This window comes from Bombus fervidus, chromosome 5, assembly GCF_041682495.2.
Source record: "Bombus fervidus isolate BK054 chromosome 5, iyBomFerv1, whole genome shotgun sequence".
NCBI classification, from domain to species: domain Eukaryota; kingdom Metazoa; phylum Arthropoda; class Insecta; order Hymenoptera; family Apidae; genus Bombus; species Bombus fervidus.
The window spans coordinates 8,438,927-8,462,597 of NC_091521.1; the positions used below are offsets into that span (position 1 = coordinate 8,438,927).

The 23,671-nt window shown below is 31.9% G+C and overlaps 1 protein-coding gene across 1 annotated transcript in view; it reads right to left on the reverse strand.

Annotated features, from left to right (window-relative positions):
- LOC139987548 (uncharacterized) overlaps positions 1 to 22,898 on the reverse strand; it is a 60,298-nt gene extending 37,400 nt beyond the window's left edge. Inside the window, exon 1 of the mRNA XM_072003924.1 lies at positions 22,390 to 22,898. Coding sequence (XP_071860025.1) covers positions 22,390 to 22,471 — 82 coding nt within the window. The 5' untranslated portion in view covers positions 22,472 to 22,898. The remainder of the gene's footprint in view (positions 1 to 22,389) is intronic.
- Positions 22,899 to 23,671: the final 773 nt, after the last annotated feature.

Below are 23,671 nucleotides of genomic sequence, written 5' to 3' on the forward strand. Positions count from 1 at the left end.
TAATTTTTTTACTAAATATACATATGTTCGTAATAAATATTTTATAATTTCTATATACATTATCGATTGGTTCCAAATTTGACCAATATAATCATGACAGTCGTTTCTCATTGCAATGCTAATGAAAGTGCAAACTGTCTCATATAACATATACAATATGAACGCAAAAATTCTCTATAGTATATGTTCAAATACTTTCACGATACAATGTATATCAAGTACTTATGTACATTTCTCTTCATTAGAATAAAAAAGATATTTTTAATATATATATATTCATAAAATTATTCACTGTAATACGTACACAATCACACATTAGTCGATCATCAAAGATAAACATTTTCAATCGTAACGATTATCCGATAAGATTATTAATCGCGACAATTTGCAACGATACATGGTACATTATAACGAATCGGATCTCTTCGAATTTCGAGACCCAGTTTACGCAGATTATCCCGAAGGAATAGTCGATCCACGCTCGGAGTTGAGCCCAAAATCGCTTGAAACGGAAACGAGGATTTACGTGAGTACACTTGATCGAATTTGCCCAGCGTCTTCGGCTGCGCTTCCCCGAAACGTTATTTAACAGGTATCGCTTCCCTGAAACTCAGCCCACACCTCGATGCTTGCTTTCTCCCCAGTCATCCCCAGGATCAGGCCAAGCGACTTTTAGAGAACCAGCCAGAGTATCGATCCCTTTCCTCTGCTTCTCCTTGAGAAGTTTGACACCGTAAACCGGTTTAGCGAAAAATGGCTTAACTTCAGAGTAGATCAGTCCTATAACCTTTCCTCTAGGATCATTATACTATCTTAGGAAGAATTGATTGTGATTTACCGTGACCGGGGATTGCGCGTTCTTTGATCCTGTAATTGAGTCACCATCCGTGTCTGTTGTTCGGGAGAAAGAATGTTTGGTATGGTATTTCAAGCCGGAGAACAACTCGGTTCTAGAGGATCGGTGACGCTTAATAGCAGTAGCTTTTCAACGATGCTCTTGTTCTCGTTTGGAGGGATTCGAATGCACCCGGTAAAACGATAACATTGTAGAGTCGATAGTATCGAATATACACTTTCGTTCATAAGTATTGGGATACAACTATTAGAGAATTATCAAGCTGCGTATATTCGATACTATCGAATGTAGATGTTTCTGTTCATAAGTATTAAAACATTTATAAAAGAAAGAAACGAGATGTACTTGATAGATCATTAGAGAATGATTAAATCGCGTATATTCATTCGATAGCACACTTTTGTTCATAATTATTAGGACTAGGACACTACAGAGAAATATTATATTAAATATTCAAAAATGATTAAACCTCTTTTGGAAATTTAGAATGTAAAAGATCATACGTTCAACAACGTGATAAATGTCTTATCAATAATGCAAGTTAGATGTTTTCTTCGATTATATCCATCGTATCTCCCTCGTTCTTCGCTCGATTTTTATGTGAAATACGATTTTCAAAGATTGAAGATAATTTCGATATTGATCTCGAGTCTTAAAATATTTCTGTAAAATTTTTATTCTGAATAACTGTCATGAGAGAATTTGTGTTTCGGTTACGATTCCTATATATCGGATTTTATATTGCTGCTAGATTACATTTTCGAATGGATTTTTATATCGGGTTCAATAAACGAAATCCTACGTTCCACTGAAACCTGTTCATTTATATATTTTTTATTGCTTTTTACTATACAGTTGCTTTAAATATGCACAATCATACCAATAAATTTCGCCAAATAGAACATAAAAATTTTATAAACTAAGCACATGAAACAATCGTGAAATTGTTAAGTATTAAATACCTAACCAGAGGATAGTCAAAAGTGTACCCTTAATAATACCTTTTGATTTAAATCGACATCTCGACTGATTTTGAAGGTGTAGCACTATAAAGTGTATAAAGTACAATACGACTCTAAAACGATAGAATTATAAATGACAATCTGCAGCTGTTTGACCTACATTTTTTCTAGGAAATGCGTATGTTTAGTAGTAGTAATGGCAAGAAAAACACAGACACTATCTGTCACTGACTAACGCGCTGTTAAAGCTCTGAGTGTGTGAGAAAGGCAGCCATAAAGAGTTATTAAAAAATTCAGCTCTTTTCAAGCGACGCTATCTCAGCAACAGAAGGTTGTACCGAAATGAAACAGAAAGAATTTTGCAGGGGAAGGTTTGTTCTCTCCGAAAATTCTAACTAGATTTGAAGATGTTTATTGGTTTTGTAACAATAATTGTATAAATTTTTAGTACTTTTAATAGGTGTCGCACGTGTCTTTAAGATTTATTGGAATAAATATATATTTTTTTAACAATACCGTTTATAACAGTATTGTTAACCGTTCTTATATTAACGATGATGTATTTAAACTTTCAAAATTAACTTTATAAAATTATTCAAAGTTATATCTTACAAAAATATTGTTTACGGAAGAGTTTCGTATGTGAACTGTCTTTATACATAAAAATTATTTTCTGAATTAAATTTACCAATAAAGGCAATAACGCTCATAAAATAGAATCAAGTATCGTTTTTCTTATTTTTACGTGAAAATACACGTTTTAGAAAACGTTAGTTTAAGATTTTCTCAAATAGCGATAGCTCGAAAAATACGTTTCCGAAGTAGCGTCAGTTTCGAGGCAATGGTATGGTACGAAAGACTGACAGAAAATCTACAATGTTTTTCAAGTTTCCTATCAAAGTTTGAACGAAGCATTCCGCTTTCGAAAACGGAGCGCAGTTTCTCTAGTCCTATCGAAAAGATAAATCGACCTTGTGCCAGTGTAACAGGAAATGTTACGTTTCCTTGACATTTGATGGATACGAATGGCTGTAATTTCAATCTTGAACGCCGCTGCCATGGATGGTTATCCTGAAATTGTTCCATGAAATAAGAAATCTAGACACGATGAAATGTGATTCAGCATTCAACATTCTATTACGATCGATTCATGATTTTGTATAATTGGAATCACTGTAAGGAATCGCATCCAATATATAACGAAAAATTTAATATTCAATATATTAATCGTTATATTAACTATTAATTCTCTTGTTTTTAAATGTACTCTATATATATACTTCGCAGAATTAGTTATGGAAAAACAATCAATTATTCCAAATTTGAGCTGTAGATTCCTTTCCTTACAATACTCTATATTTAACGTTGGACAATCTGGAATTTGTAGGATGGACAGGTATTCAATGAGTATCCAATTCAGAAATTTTAGAGACGAAATTAATTTTGTATAATAAACATAACTACAATGAAAGCATCAATTGAAATCGATAGTGTCATAGCATAAACGAAGTCTCTATTAATATTTATTTCATTTTACTATATAAATAATTATAAATAAATTATCAGTTATAAATTAAATAATCTCAGTACATTTATATTTATAGTTTCAATCCTAAATTTTTGTTCTAATGTAGATTGATGATGACGTGAAACATTGGTCTCTGAAATTTCGAGTTTGTGATTTTTCATTAGAAGATTAACCAACATGAAAATACCGTCGAGAATGTTTTAAGAAATATTCCTGCATATTATTCACGACATACAGCAAGGGAAATAGCAGACAAAAAACTTTTTTTTAAACAAAAGTAAGCCATTCTAGAATTATTCTTGCAGAGAAGAATTATTTTAAAAAGAAAAAGTAAGCTTGATTCAAATAGGAATTGTAAAAAGCATTGGATAAATGGATTCCGTATATTGTGAATATAGCCAGATGGCTATACTAGATAGCTATCGCAAAGAAATATATAAAAAGAATCCATTCTCAAAACGTATCTTTGTTTTTGATGAAAAGTTAGATTTTGCAGCAGTATTTATTAACGTACCATAACAATATTGTTGCTGCTATTATATAATAATTTAATAATATTGTTATGATAAATAATATGCTACTAATAATATTTCATAATATTAATATACAGTATTGAATAATATTAGTCTTTATTAATCGTAGTGTCTAGTTACAGCACTCCTGTTATCTGAACCTACTTATCTGAAGTTAATCTTCTATTGTTATAAAGGAAAAATCCATACGTAATGAGAAAAACCAATGAATTTCTATTATGGCGAGCTGCTTGTTTTTCGATGAAACGTTTTCGATATGAACAGAGTTCTACCATATAATAATAACTGAAAACCGTTTCACGTGCTTTAACAATGGTTCAATACAGGTGAACATGCAAACTACATGCTAAAACCACCTGGTGATTATTTAATGGTCATGTGCAGAACCTATCCGTTCCCGTTTACTAACCTGAGGCTACAATTACAGAAGAAACGTATTGTAGGTAAATGTACGGAATATGTACGGAATTAATAAAGAAAAATAACCGTTAGTAAATAACGAGAAACGAATATTTTCACCGCAACGTAAGGTCTTATGTTTAAAATGAAATGACCATGTATAAGATGTTCAAATATTAGTATACGAATTTTTGTCATATCGTTATATTCCTCTGATTTTTATGAATGACCAATTTTTAATTTTTCAATTGATAACTTATATAAATTTGGTATCGTAAGATTAGGTAATTATCGAGAGAATTGTATCAAAGCATAGAGAAATAATTTTGGTTAATCATCATACAATGATTGCAGATAGTACAATCCGAAACATCATGTTATCCAAAATAGGCACGAAAACGTTATTTATTATTTACATATCATATTTACAAAACTAGCTCGCGAAATTATTATCTTTTTTAGTAATAGAAACGAATAAATTTTATAAAATTTTCTGTACTTAAACGTGTATATTTTTATATTAATGCAATAAGATTTTTTGACATTCCCATAAACCATATAAATCATCGCATTTGTTATTTACACTCTTTGCTTTGCATTCCACGTGAGTAAGTACGTAATTACGTGAAAATACTCGACCCCTAGAAAATTAATTACTACGTTCCCGCCTAATGGAATTCTAAATAATTTTGATTGATGAATGGTTCTGTGATGATGAATTTTCCTCTCGAATCAGGAACCGTGTCAATCCTTCAAGATGTTACGTAGGAGGTTAGAATCGTGCGGACGAAATTCCGAATATCGATTTGTAATTTGGCACACTGGTCTCAGTGACACGTGGATATTTCATCGATATCTCAGAGCTAGATATTAGCTCTAATTATGGCCAATTGTTCTTACCGTGAATGTATATCGGTTTATCCTTTCTTCATGTTTGCGTTCGTTCATGCTGAATTTGTCGAAATTACGAATCGTGAAAGTTCACCAGACCTTTATTAAAACTACCGGGAATAGACGTTTGTATTCGTCTATGCCAAACTATTGTTATACTCTTTCTCGGCCCGGCAAATCGATAATCGTTCGCTCCATTGACTTCATTCGATGAGCACGTATGAAAAAGATAGGAAAAGGACGTTTACTCGTAATAAATATCGTGGATCCCAAATTTATCATCTCGCTCAATTGACTTTTACGAGCCAAGAAATGCTTCAACCTATCACGATTAATCTCGCGATTAATTAAGTACAAAGGATTCCTATAAATACAACGAATTAGAAACTAAATTATTGACGATAAAAGTTCTTGTCTCGTAATTACACGTATCTATATTGTTTCCGATTTAATGGTAAATCTGTAATATATTGACTTGCTATGTTCGCGGCTGCATTTCTAAATTATTGACAATGGCTGGTCCCTTTTAAAAGTATTTATTTTAAAATAAGAATAAGAAAGAAATTGTTAAATACATTATTTATTTGTCAAGATTTTCATTTAAATATTTCCAAAATATTGACATTTCCCCTTTGACAGATTTAATTAATTAATCTTTAATTAGTATTTTTGTTGCGATGTATTTTATCAAGGAATGCAAAACAAAAGTTCAATTTGATTAGTTTTAAGCCTCGCTTAAGATTGAAAATAGAATTAAAATGATAGACAGAATGAAAGCAACGTGCGGATAAAATTGTTTAATAAAATCAAAAGATGAAATTTCCTGTTGAATAATTTTAAATATTGACTTTGAGAACTTTAAGTACGCTGTTTCCACTGAAATGGATTAAATATAAAGAGTCTTTTAGTGTGAAATGTTTTAGTTTTAGCAATATCCGCTCAATCTTCTGGGAATATTCAGCTTTAAAAGCATGTAAATGTAAGGCTGCGCCAAGAAGGAAGATTCATAAAGGATGTAAATTATAAAAGCAAGGAATTCGTTAAACTTATATACTTATATAACTTTGAACAAATATAAATTAGTTTCTAACTGAATAATACACTCGAAGAAGATAATATTTTATACATGAAGTAAAGGGAAAGAACAAAATAAAATTTGATTGTATTTAATCTTTAAACTTATATATATAACATATATAACATATATGATTTTAACAATATAGCAGAGTTATTATCTTGAAACATCTACTTTTGGTTAAATTATTGATAAGCATTAAATTTTTTTAAAGAGAGAAATCAATTTACGAAAAGAGTTTTTCATATATCTACTTTAAGTTTCTAAATATATTAATTCTGTTAACTATTTACAATTTATATCTTGTCTTTTATTCGATCTCTCAATCTCTCATTTATATCTTATTTATTATACGTACATTTTTCCAACATATTCGTTTAAAATCACTTTTGCCTTTTTCGACGATATAACATGTCACAAGAAAAATTATCTTTCTCTATGCAGTGAATCATCGATCCTGCACGTTTGTTGTGGATATTGAAATATTTGTTAGCATTGCGGTTTCCTTCGTGTTTTCCATACTCTGTAGTCTTCTTCGAGGAGACCTAACTTTATGCGACAGTGAATCTCGCGATTCGATGCAGTACCGCGTAATTTACATTCTATAAAGTGTGAAATCCAATTTTACGAACCACGTCGTATGCGCTAGTCGCCTCCTTTGGTCGATATATCCGGCGAAAAATATATTTTCTAGAAGACTTTAAAGATGTAACGCGGTAGAAGCCGTAATCTCGGTTACTGCCGAGACGTCGCGACGCCAGCTCAATATCGAGTATACCTTAAAGATCATTACGTATCCGACGGCCATCGCGCCGGTGGTCAGGTATATTACCAGGCACGGAATTCGACGTATCGATTTGCAATTTAGCAAATTGATAACTGCACCAGATGGATAGCCCATTGACTCGATACAATAGAACCAATACCGATGTTAGCGAGAATGCGTCACGATTTTGTCTAGTGAGGACGAATAGGAATTTCAAATTTTATCGCAGAACTCGAATTTTCCTGTCATCGATGTTCCCTTCCAACTGTGCAAAATTGCTAGTTTTCCCGTTGAAATGTAACCTCGTATTTTATTATTTTGTCATTTAGGTACGAAGCATGTTTTCTAAAAAAACCGATGAAGCATCACAATAATATTACAATTTTTTAAATTATATTATTTTTTCTCTGCCATTTAAAAACCTTATTTAGTATTGTATATCGAGAAACAAACTTTATTTTTAATAGTATCAAGTGCATATATGTGTATACTGTTGTGTAATAACAGGAGAAACAATCGGATTATTTTCTCGTTCATTGTGTATTGTCACTGCTACTGAGATATTGAAACACACACACACAACACACAAAAAAAAAACTGTCGAATATATGTAAATTACGAGTACAACAAGCTTGAATCCGGAAGCTCGAGTGGACAACTCTTCAATATTCCGATAACGAGTGATTTGAGCATTTGTATCACAGATAACTGGACATTTACAGTTCTCATTTACAATATATTAAATAGCTCGAGTCCTCTTTTATCAGAGATTTAAATTGCGAATTGTTGAAATACTTGGAAAATAAAGTGTAAGATTTTTTACGTAGGAATTTGTATACTTAACAATAGAACATAATGTTTTAATACTTTATATATTTAGAACTTTTAGATATCAATAAGATATTAATTATTAGCGATTCGCACTCTTTTAATACCCAAATCATGTATTGTAAATTATAATAAATGACGTTGTAAATATATATTACAAATAATATTTGACAAGACCAATAAATATAGATATACTTAATATATACTTATATGTATAATTCAGAATAGACATTAGCAACATGTTGACAAATTTCTAATTGAAAAGTTACTAATGCAAGTACAACTTATTCTATTATTAAACCTTTATTATTATATATATTTTATTATTAAATCTTCAAATCTCTTTACCAAACTAAATTTGTTAAAAGTTACATGCGCTATGATGTATTTATAAACTAGTATACATATTTACAATTCCATTGTTCAATTAATTTTAAACAAGTAACTTTCATGCACATTGGTAAGTAGAAAGAAAGCGGTGATAGGTTGGAGATTCAAGAAAACCAGACAGCAGGAAGAACTTCTGAAGAATGGTCGTTTCCTTTTGGCCTTTTTCTTCTTCCTCGAAGACAAACAGCTTCAGGTTGTGTACGACAGTTACTGTATTCGTATTCCGTATCCTTCCACGTATAACACTTCCCTATGTCTTTTCTGCATGAGGATTATCTCACGGGACGTTCTTTCATACAATTAAATAAGTTATTGCTTATTCGTCACATACGAGGCATTCCAATTTATTGTAGTTCTTGAAATTTTAACGCTACGACGTATTTATGGACGTATAGAAGTATATATGGAAGTAATTGATTATAGATTTCTGTTATTCCAATAAACTTGCTCTATTGTTTGCTTTTTCTTTAGCGTAGAAACATTATTCTCGATGGATTCATTTATATTCCCATTCTCAAGTGAAATAAAACACAGAACTGTATAGACATTTGTGAAGAATGTTATTTTCATTTTACACTGCAAACAATTCTGCAGTAATGAACACTTTATATTAGTTAAAAATATTTTTTTGTTTCCATTACACATAATAATATTCTATGGTCTATATATTTTCAGTGTTATGATTCCCATGCTGTCTACCTTTTATCGTCGTGAAGATAAAATTTTCAACTGTAATCTGTTATTGATTAAACTTTTATGATTTTTATCGTTGCACATTTAAAAAACCATATTTTCGTCACTTTATAATTAATTCTTAATTCTGGCAGAATTACCTAACCGTGAATTTCTATAATTTATCGAATAAAACATTCATGACTAAATTGCGGATTTTTGTGCATTTATGAAAAGCTTGAAAATGTAGGAATGTAGAAAATGCTCGTAATACGTAAAGCACATAAAATATCCAAAGTACTTTTTACAATATTTGCTAGGTAAAATATTTTTCAACCTGATATCCGTTTCTTTAATTAAATCCATAAAAATATAATTTTGCATAAATATGCGCAGTTTATTTATGATACTGACATAAGATTCGCATTATGTCCCTTACATTTCTACTCCAGCAATCATCTCACGCATTTATGTACTTATACACTCCAAAACAGGAAAACAGTTACCTTCGCGAGAAAATAAAACACTCTTTACAATCATTCGTAGCATCAGTTAGGCCAAAGGCCAGAATGTCAGAGCAAGCATGCTGTAACTTTAACGCGAAGCATGATTCAAATATGTGGCCTATAAATTCATTCGCGTTTTCCCTTTTCCGCATTCTCTCCGGTTTGATCTATACACCAAACTGTTCTTTTAAATCTTCCCTTCTGGCCCGTTCCTCGCCCATTCATCTCTTCCTCATACGCCGTGATTTCTTTATCCTTCGCGAGTAGTTTACTGCAAATTGAAATGGATTATTCAGACAGCCGGTTTTCATTTCGTACTCTATATTTCTCGAACCCTATTCCTTTCTTTTTCTCTCTCCCTCTTCTGACAGCTTACAAAGTAAAGAGCGATATCGTTGTTTGGAAAAAGGATTTCAGATGGAAGTAATGGTAATCCCGAAGATTCCCTTTCAAATGTGGCTAAAGTTCCGCAAGAATCAGCAACGGCTTATCGGGGTTATGACACACCGGAACCCTGTTACCAACTCTATCTCTCCCCTTCGCAACTTTTCTTTATCATGTGAATGTGAAATCACTCCCTATCCTGTATATATGTACCTGATTTTTTATGCAGTAACCGTGCAATAGATTTCCAGAGATGTCTTCGCTAACTCTAAATATATATATTTTTTTATAAAATTTATTTACAAAGATGGATGAAGTAGTAAACGGCCAATTTTCGCGTATCTCAGCCACCAAAAATATTTGCAGAACGTCATTCTATGGGTTCCAAAGAATTATGTAAGCACAATTTTCTACCGCCAATGTGATTGGAAAGTTGTAAAAAAAGTAGTTAAAGTATGAAGCGAACAGAGCGAAAAATTGCTGATCGTCAACTTCGAGTCATCATAACTTTGTAACAAATGAACCTGAAGAATGACGTCTTATAAATATTTGTGGTATCTGAGCTACATAAAAATTGGCCGTTTTCTACCTTCTTGCTTTATATTTTGTCAGAAGACAATCAAGAATTATACAACAGTTTTAATCTACCATAAGAGTAATATTTAATATAAATTCAATTTTATATATTAATGAAATAAATATGTTAAAAATTTGTTACGCGAGTACGATATATGTAATTAAAATTAGAATGCTGCCCTACAGAATCTACTTAATTAAAGCGTTCTATCTACTACTTTTTAAGATGAAGTGCTGCGTGCCTCCGAATCACTAATTATCATTCTATAGATTTCTCACTCGCACTTTCTCCATCACACGCAATTTAAGTATCTGAAGAAGGCCATGAAGGTCGTATTATGCATTTGCTCATTAGCATTAGCTCAACTAGACAATCCTTATAAATATGACGTTGCTAAGCAGTACGACAATTCTTTAGCTCTCTGATTATTACTCAAAATTTGTCTTCACCACAAATAATTATCTTATGGCACTAAGAAAACGCGAAAAACATAACCGTACGAAGAACGGTACTTTTAACTCTCTCTCCCTCTCTTTCTCTCTCTCTCTCTCTCTCTCTCTTTGCAATTACTTTAATCACTTCTACTTTTAACTTTAGATGTGGAAAATTATTAGAGTTTTGTCTTAATTCCTTTATTCTAGAGGGACGCTTTGACAACTCCTCGTAGCAACACAATTGAATTTACGATGTAAAAACATCGTAGCCCGCTCTTAACGATTCGTTTGCACCGCTCGAGGATCCACTTTGATGCGACGAATCGCTTGTCTCAGTTCCAGAAGTAGCACCGTGAGTCATTTTATCAAAAGTTTAATACAAACGGTAACTTTCTTCGTTATTCTCTTCCTTCCGTCAACATTATTCTCGTATAATGAGGGCCGAGGAGTATAATTTTACGGCGAACACACTCTTATCGCTTACATTCCGTTCGTGATGAATCGAAACGAAGACAAACATTGCCACAATTTATGGCAAGTGCCGCGCAGTTCGTTCTATGAGTGATGGGATTATTTTATTGTAACGTATGATTGAAATGTGAAATAGGAAACAATCACTGTGCAACATATGCAACAATATATTACTCGTTATTGTAATTTGATACTGTTATATATTGATGCATACTGGCTTATGAAAGTATTCGAACATACCATACTATTAGCCACATACCCATATTATACCCACTATTCCATAGAAAAATTTTTATGTACATATTGCATGTGTTATACGAAAGATTTTGAAATTTCACGAACACTGTATAGTGAGATACGATTATGATAATTATATTGGTCAAATGTGAAACCAATCTGAACATGTATAATTAATATATTGTAGATGAATATAGTGTGGATCTTAGAAAAGAGTCCTTTTTATTGCATTGTTTGTAAAAATGTGGGCTGCTTGTTTAATTACATCATCGATTAACATATTTTTTATTGCTTAACATTTAGTTTTATATTATTATACGAGTTATTTTATATAACTACTGATATATGAAATATCAATTTTTTTTCTCTGTACAAATTATATTGTGAACAGAAAGGACAGATTACTTCGAATAAGTTTCGGAGACCATAAGACAATACCGTTCCCAGCTTCTTAGAACGAGTAGTTTCTCCTTTAATCTAAGACATTACGTTTTCTTTGAAAGAACGAGAATGCTACTTCCATTGACAGAATCAGAAATAGCAAATCGTTTGAAAGCAATAAATCAGACTGTTGATGGTGAAATGTCGAACCGCAGTATCGATTCGCGCATTGCTACGAATTACAGGCACAGGTGCACATTCTTCGCAGAAAGCTTGAGATACACGCTATTAAGCAAGTTATGTAATTAGGTTAATAGGATTTGCCAGAATTACTAGTAAGATTAGTCTTTATATAGACGGAAAGCCTCCGAATGTTACTTCTGTGCTTCAGTGAGCTACTTGTTTTCTCAGGCAGAAGTCCAAATTCATTTCAATCTAAGGGAATAGGAAGCGAATATAGCGATTCATCTAACAGAGTTATATGTATTTTACACTTACGGTAAAGAATACGAGTGCTTGGTAATTAATGTCACAATAATATTTCATTAATGTCTGATAAATGTAGTAAACTCGTCTGACTATGACTGGTATCATTTCAATGTAATACTTTGAATTAAATAGAGGAATAGATTTTAAGAATTGTCACGCAATATATTCTGACGTTTCAAAGGGAATAGTGGAATATCTCTATAACAAGATTAGAGTTTTTAATTTTCATTTATTAATGTTGTTTTAAGATGAATTATCGTCAACGAGTGTAAATAACAGGTTTTAAAATAAACATTTTTTTTAGTTAGAATAATTTTCGTTTAATTTACTCACGATCAACGTAATTCGCAATTATAATTATAGTTTCCATATCTCTGCAATAAAGGCACAACGATCCTGGTACATAAACATATTTATCAAATGAAATTCATAACTACGATTTCTTAACCTGCTGTTCATTAATATCGAAATTATTTAAAAAATTAAATTCTATATGTATATAGCTTAGGAATAACATCGTTATCGTGGTACGCCGGTTCATAAATATAAGTCCCTAATTATTATTTAACGACCTCTGTTTGATAGTTGACCAAGATAGTAGAGGCTGGCTACGAAAGTTATTAATAATGGCTCGATGGGCGCGCTAGTGGAATTTAATTACGAATAACTTATTCGAAGTTCGTGTTCTTCTATCGGTCCTTTTTCGTTCTCCTTCGTTATAGGTATTTTTCCATTGATACTGTTTTTTGGTGATTCGTTCGTGTAGATTTTGCATTACACATTCATGGATATCTTAATAATACAACTCTGCCTGTACTCACGGCTGTGTAACAACCAACGACTTTAGATCGGAAGACTGGCTCATGCTTGGAACTCGGATCTCCGGTAGTAAAATACGCGGCTTAATTGCTTAATTTCTCACAAGTAAGCCCTCGCTCAGCGTCAAAGAACAAAGGCGAGCACCCGTTACTTTGGCCTTCTTACTTTTACGCGCTATCAACGTTGCTCGTCGCGTGACACTTTAATTATGCTGTCGTGTAAATCCAACTAAAACTAACTTCCACGTTGAAAATTCGATTCGATTGGTAATTAACGTGCACCATGCTAGAGCATTTTCTTTACATTGAACTATACTTGTAGATTACTCTATTGGATTGCTTGTTTCTGAGTTCATTTGTCTAAGATATTAAATTCTTTTCAAAACTGGTCTCTTAATTTTAAAGGAAACAGCGACATAAAAGTAGCATTTAAAAGGTAAATCCATTTTATACAACGGTCTCTCGACAATCACAAAGCCGATACGAAACGACTGAAATTGAGATATTTATGAAATTACTTTTAATTTTATAAAATGTATTTTATTGAGGGTAATTGTAAGGGCGTAGATGTTTGTGTCTTTAAAATGTGTCGAAGTATTAAAATAGAATATGTGACATATGAAAATTTAATAAGCAAATGTGAATAAGTACATGTATTGAAAATATGATATTACTTGGTTATTGTGATTATAATATGAATTACAATAAATTATAAAAATTTTTCTATACTGGTAGTGATTGATTGATGATCTTCATGAAATAAAATTAATTTATAGTTCGACATATGTTCGTAGTGGCGCATGACATGTGATAGGAGCATATTTAAATTTACTTCATTATTCAACTTCCGTTGTTATTGATCACCTCACGTAATATTATTTTAAAATTGAATATTTTCTTCGAAATAATGTTTCATTTGTGCAAAATTCTCTTTCTAATATTTCCATTTACTTATCATTAGTAAATAATAATTACTTGGTAATGTGTGTATATAGTCGTATGTACTTTGTAAATTTGTTCGATGGTCAAGTAAATAATATTAGATTTTACAAAGCATAAATATCACGTCTGTATATGAACTATGCAATACAATTTTGTAGTCTTTAAAAATTTGTGCGACATATGTAAAACAATCGATATATGGTTAGAAATTTTTAGAAAATATCTTATTATCAATTCTCAATAAAAATATACAGAAGTAATAATAACCAACGCAGTGTCAATGAGTAAAACATTCTTTTTCGTGTTGTTAGCAAATTATATAATAAAATAAAACATTTGATTTTCGCATTAGTTCACAATTTTATTAAGTTCGACAAATAAGCGGAATCACAGTTTGCACTACTAAACATAAAACAAAGTGTGTCTTAGACTACATATTGTTGTCGAATACAATTCTTTACGTTATCCAAATTGCACGAAACATATACATATTTGATGGAAGTAATAATTCAGTAGGGAAATGAGTGGATATGTTTGGTCACATAATGAAATACAAATGATAGTGCTTTGGATACAGTTAGCCAAAGACAGTATACGAAGAACCCATTTCCCAAGTCTAGATACTTTCCAATCTTTGTTAAGTGTCTACGTATAGTATTACCATAATGCAGATGGAATTCAGTCTTTCTGCTATTTCTGAGATTAAATTGCTTCTACTTCGATTGGAATTCGTAATGTCTTATCGTGAAATTCTACTGCTCCACCTAATCACTTTCTGTCAATTCAAACACTTTTTCTGATCGTGTTGACATTTCCTTCAGTTTACACGATACTGTGCGATTTTAATTTATAAGGAACGCGGTATTATAAATGGATCCTGCTATGAAAGATTTTGTCATATATACTATGATTTTGAGAATAGTTTCGCTGATAGTAATAGTAATGATAGAATGATATTTGAGCTACTGCATATATGTCATATATGCCAAGTATGTCGCAGCATTATAAATAGTACTATAAATGAATACTGATTATATTCGGTTCGTTCTGTGTTATAGAAATGTCAATTATAAAACTTTTATATTTAATTAAAAGTAAAGGACAATCAGAGATATATTGGAAATTTTGAATGCATCGAATAGAAACACATCTAGGCATTCTGTGATTAACATTAGTGCAGCAAACATAAAGAGTTTATATTATACTATGAAAAAAATATCATGGAATTTGGAATGGAAAAATTAGCTTTGTACTTTCTAACTGACTTTGATGTAATAATTAGTAAAAAATTTCGTTTTTATAATTCCTATTGTACTCATGCTATGAAAGATTTTGTCATATATATTATAATTTTGAGAATAGTTTCGCTGATAGTAATAGTAATGATAGAATGATATTTGAGCTAATGCAAATATATCATATATGCAAAGTATCTGCAGGGGGCAATTAACAACATTATATTATCTCTCAAATGTTATTTCATTTACGGCATTGAATGTTACCAAACTTCGTCTCTATTCTATGTTCATTACGTCAATCAAAATGAATTGTTCGCAATATCAAATGAAACAAGTCACTTTACTTTTAATTATAATATTTCGAATAAATTTATTTCAATTACTTTATCATTGTATAAATTTAATGTAAATGCTGTATCCTTTCACAAAATTTTGTTTCTGATATTACAAAAAATCTGTATTAAAATATTGTTTCCATAAATAAAACACTGACACCAATTAATACATAAATATAATATTTAAATATTTAAATATTCGACGCATTCACTGTTAAATAAAACATGACACTTTTTCCTATCTTCTTGTATTTTTTAACGCCATGTTTTTATTCTAGGATTATTCATCGTTATATTTTATTATCGAATCATATTTCATTTAACTTCAATTTATTCTTCACGAAATCCGTCACTCTTTCTGATCAAGGATGGGATATTAGTAGAGTTCGACGATTTATGGTATTAGTTTATAAACAATTTACGATCTAGAATTTATAGGCCCTTCACATTTTTATGCCCTTTTGGAGAGTTCAACTTCCCGCTCGCTCACGTTGTTTTAGTTTATTTCCTTTCGCGATAGTTCTATCAGAACATATGCGTGACTTTCTCTCTCTCCTCTCTCTTTCTCTCTCTTCGTGATCCGCCGATTGCACATGAAATAAAAATAAAGTGCAGTTTGTTTTTTCCATGTTGTTACTGATTGATTGACGTGTAACTTTTTTTTTTATCCTTCTGCGTGTACTCTCTCACCAAAAAGCTAATTGCATTTCCCTTTAAAGTAAAAGAACTAGTTTTTCAACTTCGATGATAAGACATTCTTTGATATCTCGTCGTTAATACGTTAAAGTCAATGTGTTATCAAGTTGCGTTAATTGCGTCGTTTAAGGCAAATGACTTTTCTATTTAAGCAGAAAATTAATTGAATTTTTTCAGCACGACTTTTTATAATTACGTATCTCATTCGTAAGGATTCTGTTAATGAAAATTTGTTTTATATGTTTAATTTTTCTCTTCTAGCACATCTTGATTGTCCTTATCGCGAAACATAGACACTATCGATGGTTAACGGATATTAAAGTCTACACTGCACAGAAGTTAACGCTTCAGTTTTCCAATTACGCTTCAATTTTCCAGTTATACAATGTTGGGAAATGTTGTGAAATAGGATAGCCTTCTAGATACACATTATTGCAGAATGGTTTTGCACAGAAAATGATTCAGACAATATAGAGTATGTTAATTTTGGGATAATGTCTTGCATCCGGGATCCTTTTCATTCCTCTTTCTTTCTATCCTTCGGTTTATTTTCAGTGAAAATGTATTTTTAGATAGATAAATAATAATCTTCCAATTTTAAATTAAATATTTTTTGTATTGATAATTTTTACTAACGTATGAATCTTTCGAATTTATAGTATAAATTTAAATTTATTATACTTATACAGATGTCTCTTATATTTGTAGATTACTTTTTTCTTACAAACATTGCATTGGATTTTGTTTCCTTTTAAATGAACAAAACTGCGTATACATAAACACATTGCACATGCAAATACGTTGTAGTATAAAATTATTTTATACTATGTTTTCGTTTCACAATAATAAATTAACTTGATGTACGCATAACGCCTACTCTTTATACACTCAATTAAACTGAATAATTGAACTAAAGTTGATTAATTATGTTATATTACATGTTTACAAGATCTCTAAATTATTCTGTAAATTAAATATATACGTACAAATTGGGCTAGAGAATAATAAGTGAAAAGAAAAAAAAGCTCAATAAAATTCACAAATTAATGGAATAATTTATATATTAATTAAGTTATGATTTTGATATTATAATGATGCGTCAAACACCTTAAGATTTTAAACAAATGCCTTGAACTTAGCACGTTCTTCACCGGTATAACGATTAACAAGCATCTGTACTTCTCGACGGGGAAACACATAATTGTTCCAATATATAGCGTAGAAGCCAGCTATTAGTCTGATATATATCTGCATGTATTAAAGTACATGAAGTCATTGATGTGACTTCTGATATATAGCATTCACTTTGATACTCTGTATAATTCATTGAATGGAATAGTCCTCGGAGGATGTCGATATACTTATTGTTACGTCGTCATTGACGCAACACCGAGTATGAAGTTTTGATTATGCCACGGTAAAGCTCCACGTTATTTTATTAAAGTCATTTTCAGTGACACTGAATTTGTTACGAAATAGATTTCCTGTTAGCAGTGATTTGACACAGTTTGTTATAATATAGTGAAACAATAACTTTCTCTGTCGAATCTAATCTCATTCTTCTTCTTCTTTATATCACAATCTTTATTTGTTTTCACGTTTGCAATATATTGATTATACATAAAAAATCAGACGATCGAATATTTATTGAATTTTTATCATTCATAGTTTTCATTCTAAGAAATTTGAGATTCTAAGAATTTTATATTTCGCAGAGAATTTATCTTACAAGGAGATGGCAAGAACTGCGAAATCTGGAATGACTTGGCTGCATGTATATTCGATGCTTCAGGTTGATGGTAAAACAACCCCAAAAGGATTGAGTGCATGGTCCTTTGTTCTCGAGAAATTAATCGAGGAATTATGTTCTCGGTGCAGCAACTTCTTATGTTTTAAACGTTTTTATTATAAAACATTGTAAATAAATTAAAAATTGTAAAAATATGCAGGAGCACTATAACAAATAAAAATAATGAAAAGTTTATCAAAATAAATCGTAAAAATTTAATATTAAGAAGGAACATGACATTAGTATTAAAAGAATTTGTAAAGTATAAGATTAAAAAAAAAAAAAAAAAGAAGCAAGCAAAGAAAACAAAGGGTCGTGCCGTCAAATTCTTTTGTTTTGCCATCAACCTAAGGCATTTAATTTCGTATTTCTTGCTATTTCCTTATTAGAGGAATTCTCTCATCTAAGGAAATGAAAATTTTTCTTAAGATGTAATACGAATGTAAATCACTGAATTCATCGTCAGATTATTATGACGTATTTAATACACAAATGCGAATACGTGCATTCGACGTAAAAGAAGTCTAATGTTGAAAAATGAATCTTCTTAACATTCATAATGTAATTCCCATGTAACTGGTTTACTGTATTCTGAAGATTAGCTTAGGTGTTACACATGATAGAACAAGGCTGTACGAGATTTCCTACATGTTTTCGGTAGCTCATAACTATAGTTTATATTTTCTATCGATATTAATTGCTATTACATCCAACGATCTGCAGCAGGAATAAACAAGACAAAACAGTACTAACAAGTTAATAACTTCATTGGTAGACGAAATACGAACTTCTACAATGGCGTGATTTCCCCTTCCTCTTAAAGATAAATTAGTTACGCGTCAATAAAAATTTTTAATTGAGTCTAGACACGATCGTAAATTGATTCGGGCCTAATAAAGAGATTTGCTTGCACGCCTCTGGGGTTTCTCGGGGGAAAAGGTAATTTTATCTACACGGCCCATTCACGTTCGTTACCGAATTGTGTTAATTGAACACAGAAAGTTCGTTGAAATAAATTCAAAATAATCATAAAGCTTTCATTTCTCGTGGAACAGCAGCGAGAGATCGTAAACATCGCCAAAAAGGAAATTATATAAGTTTCCAGAGAATCATTTCTTTTACGTTATTTAGTAGTTCACGGTTACGTTTCACTTCAGAGAAACAGCTCTCTTAGTTTGACTAATGTTTTCTACTTGAAAGGGCCAGCTCTTTCAGACAGCTTTACGTTCGCAATTTAAGTTTCTTATATCTAAATGCCCCGATATCGTCCGGTTTTTCGCTAAATTTTCACTTTAATTTCTCGTTACGTTTGCCTGTATTTAAATTTTACATTTTAATCCTGTAGATGCGTATTGATTTGGCCATAATCTCCGATATTATTCGAGTGTTGTATTTTAACAACATTGTGATTCTATCAGAGTTATCTTAGAGTGAGTTAATCAGAGATATTCTTGAATTTTATTGAAAGAGTGTAGAAAAATATAGTCTGTCATTAAAATGGAATGTTATTTTTTTAATTCACTTTTCATTTATTAAATAAATCTCTTCTAAAACTTATAAAATTCTACCTATAATTTCGAACTACAATTTATTATAGTGGTTAATACCATAGTGAATATAATGAATCATTTAAAACAAAAAATAAAAAGAAAGCTAGTTGCTTTGTATTGATCTTCACGTAACTCGTTTCGATTTCCCTTGTAATGAAAATTTCTGTCGAGATTCATATTTTCTAAATTTCATTCATTTATTTAATCCCAAGATAGAAGCTTTCATACCAAAATCTGCCTACGCTGAATGTATACGCGATTCACTTCAATTTTCCTTATGATGACATTCTCTGTCAAGCTTCGTTTTCTAAAATTTCAGCCAATTATTACCAGATCCTAATACGGAAGCTTTTGTACGAGAATCTGTTCACGTAGGATGCGAACGTAACTGGTTTGATCTTTCTTGTGATGAAACTTTCTACCGGGTTCTAGTTTTTGAAATTCCAGTCAATTATTACTTGATCCTAATACGGAAGCTTTCATACGGGAATCTGTTCACGTAGAATGCGAATGTAACTCGCTCCGATCTTTCTTGCGATGAAATTTTCTGTTGGGCTCTATTTTTAAGAATTTCAGTCAATTATTATTTAATTATAAGATCGAAGAGTTCGTACAGGAATCTGTCCACGTAGGAAGCACACGTAGCCTGTTTCGATCTTCCCTGTGATGAAATTTTCTGTCGGGATTTGGTTTTTGAAATTTCAGCCAATTATTGCTTGATACGGGAGCCTTCATACGAAAATTTGTTCACGTAGGATGCGAACGTAATTCGATTTTCCTTCTGACGAAAATTTTGTGGCGGGTAATATTGGTGAAAAACCTTTCTTAATCCTATTCCATGGCGGTTCTGTCCGACACAAAAGGAGGAAACTGTAACGTTCCATCGAGGCGGGCGCAGAAACCCTTTCTCCGCAATCGGTGAGAAAATGTCCTTTCGGTAGATTACGATTACTATTGACACCTAATAGAGACGGCTTCGAATTCCGTAAATGCACTGGATTTTCTTCAGAATCGAATAATTTCAGTGAGATGTTGGCACTCAACATTTCCTTCGTTGCCTCGATACTTCATCTCAACGAAGTTACGTGGCTTAAGTCAAAACACGGCTCCCGTGTACAATTCCCAGCAGCGATTTCTCAACTCTCGAAAACCAAGTTTCAAATACTTTTACGAAGACGAATGGGTTGGCGTGTCGTTTCGAAAAAGCTCCGTCGCTTTCAGCTGTAGAAAAGCGCGCCAACGAAAACTGATTGAACCTTTAAAAATCACAGACCTCTATGGGATACGTCGCTCCATACGGGTATATCACACCGAAAGCTATATGAAAATTCGTTCTCTCCTTATTTATTATGCGATAATGATTTTCTTTTTAAATCAAAATGATTCGATCATTATTAATTTTATTAATTATTAAATTTATTAATTTCGTCTGATATGATATGATATTCGCGGATCTACTACGCTAATAACTGGATAAAACATCATCATTCTCTTCATTTTGTCTATTATCTGATCAAGATTTTTTTAACAATGTTTAAATTTATTTAATTTGATTTGAAATAAAATCAAGAAATTATAATATGTTACGTTGTGTGATTTGTCGTATGATGTTGTAGTAATTTGTATATTTCAAGAAATTATATAAGTAAATTGCATCAAAAACTACGTGAGATGTTACGTTCTCCTCTTTTTTTATCTACTTAATTTTTTTTAACACGATTTGAAGCAGAGCAAAGGAGTTATGTATTACCAAGGATGTATACGTCTAAAGAATATATATATTCCATTGGAAACTGGCTGAAAGTTTGTGATTTCTTTTTATTATCTAGTCAGTTTATTTTTTAATGATGATTAATTATTTTCAATTGATTTGAAATAAGAGAGAAAAGTTATGTATTAATAAAAATTTGTATATTTTAAGAAATCTATTCACTATTTCTGTTTTTGTTTTTGAAAATATTAATTCTATCGTTTGTTTTCTTAAAAAAAAAAAAAAAAAATCAATATGGGAAAAATATGAAAGAACATATACAGTTCCGGTGATACGCGATGAATTGCAATGGAACGCGAAATGCGTTGATTATTCGCAGCAAAATCAAGCTTGACGTAATTGATCACTTTCAAGTCTTTTATATTTAAAGTTTCAAACGTAACTTCGTTTCGGTCCGATTTTTTACCCGGTTATACGAAGGATATTCGATTTCTAGATCACAACTGGCAAATAAATTTTCTGGAGATTGAATCAGCAACATTGGCGGATGAGGTCAGCGGCAAACGTAAAAGAACCATTCATTTTCTGCTCTGATCTTTTAATAATCAGATAGCTAACACGAACTTACGTATTTATTATCCATTGGAATTTAAATATTCGTAATTAATAATCAAATTAAATTAAATATTTTACATCCTAGTATATTTAATTTAAAAAATTGCAATTGCCTTCGTTTAATTGTTCTTTCACTTTTTAAAGATTATTTAAAAAGATAGTGCAAAAGAAGTCCAAAATCGTTGCGTCTCAAGTAGTAAATCCTCCTTTTAAATTATCATTGATACGGTACCAGTGCGCTTCTTTAAAATGAAACAAGGGATGAAAAATATCGCAATGGATCACTGCGTATCTCATTCGCACGGTGATTTCTTACCGATCACAAAAACGGCGAGGACGACAAAAAGGGACGCGAAAAGGGAAGGTCGCGCTTCTCGATATCTTGTGGCACTTCTCATCGTGTCTCCGTGTTTCCAATTTTTTTTTTTTTCTTTTTGTTATATTATACACTCATACGCTCACGGTTCACTGCTCCGTGTTCATATTAGCACATCCTCTATCTACTCGTTGTCACACTTATTCCAAAGATCCATTCACCAGACACTTCACCAAAATGACAAAATCCTTTGTGTTTGTTCGTTCATTCGTTTCGAAACATCCACTGGTAACAGAGAGAAACTTTCTGATTTTTAAATTAAACACCAAGCGAGCGAGTCTTCTAATTAAAAAAAAAAAGAAAACGAACGAAACAAAAGCGGAGGTTTGACTCGGTGAAACGAGAGTTCGATTCGTCGATCTCTGGTCGGCGATGGCGCGCTGCGCGTCTCGGGACGGCGTAACGCGAAGAGCTCTTCCGGTCGACGTACAAGCGGCTACTGAGGCTCCCGCCGCAAGCACGGAAAGCTTCCAGTGCGTCGACTCGGTCATGCAACCCGAAAGCTCGTTTCTCTCTCCTTCGTCCCCTCCTCGGCCTCTGTTCGTTTCACCCCCTCGGCCATTTTAGCGTCGTCGTCGCGATCAGCCGCGCCAGTGCAGGCTGCGCGCGCGAGAGAGCTTTCACGTCCTAAAGCTGGATAGAAACCCCAGGGAAGGGGTGATTGATTGGCGATGAAACTTCGCGACTGATTGAATCTTTTTTACGTTTCAATATCGATATCCCTGAGTGGGATGCATGCCACATACCGGAAGTGGGCACCGGGTTACGCCGGAAACACTATGTACTGTAGGGATGTTAAGTTTCTCGAGAATGGGGGTGAAATTCCAAGGGTAATGATTAATGGTTACAACGAATGCGTGTTCTTAAAAATTTAACGATTTGAAAATTAAGACTCACAAAATTAAATACTCACGATCATATATACCCACTCCCAATGTTAGATATCATGAAACAAAAATTTATTAATTATACATAATAAAGTAAGATTTTGGTCGTGTATATTCATCGATTATAGCAATTTAAACATTCGTATTATTATATTCTTTATGATATTTTATATTAGCTACTCTATTGTATTCTTTTTTTATAATATATCTTATATGTTGTTATCTAATTATGTGGCGCTAGTTCATTCTACATTTCCAACGGGGAAAGAATTGATCAAAGAATTGTGATTGTCACCACGTGATCATTAATTCATGATTTTTGTCCAAGTCTTGTA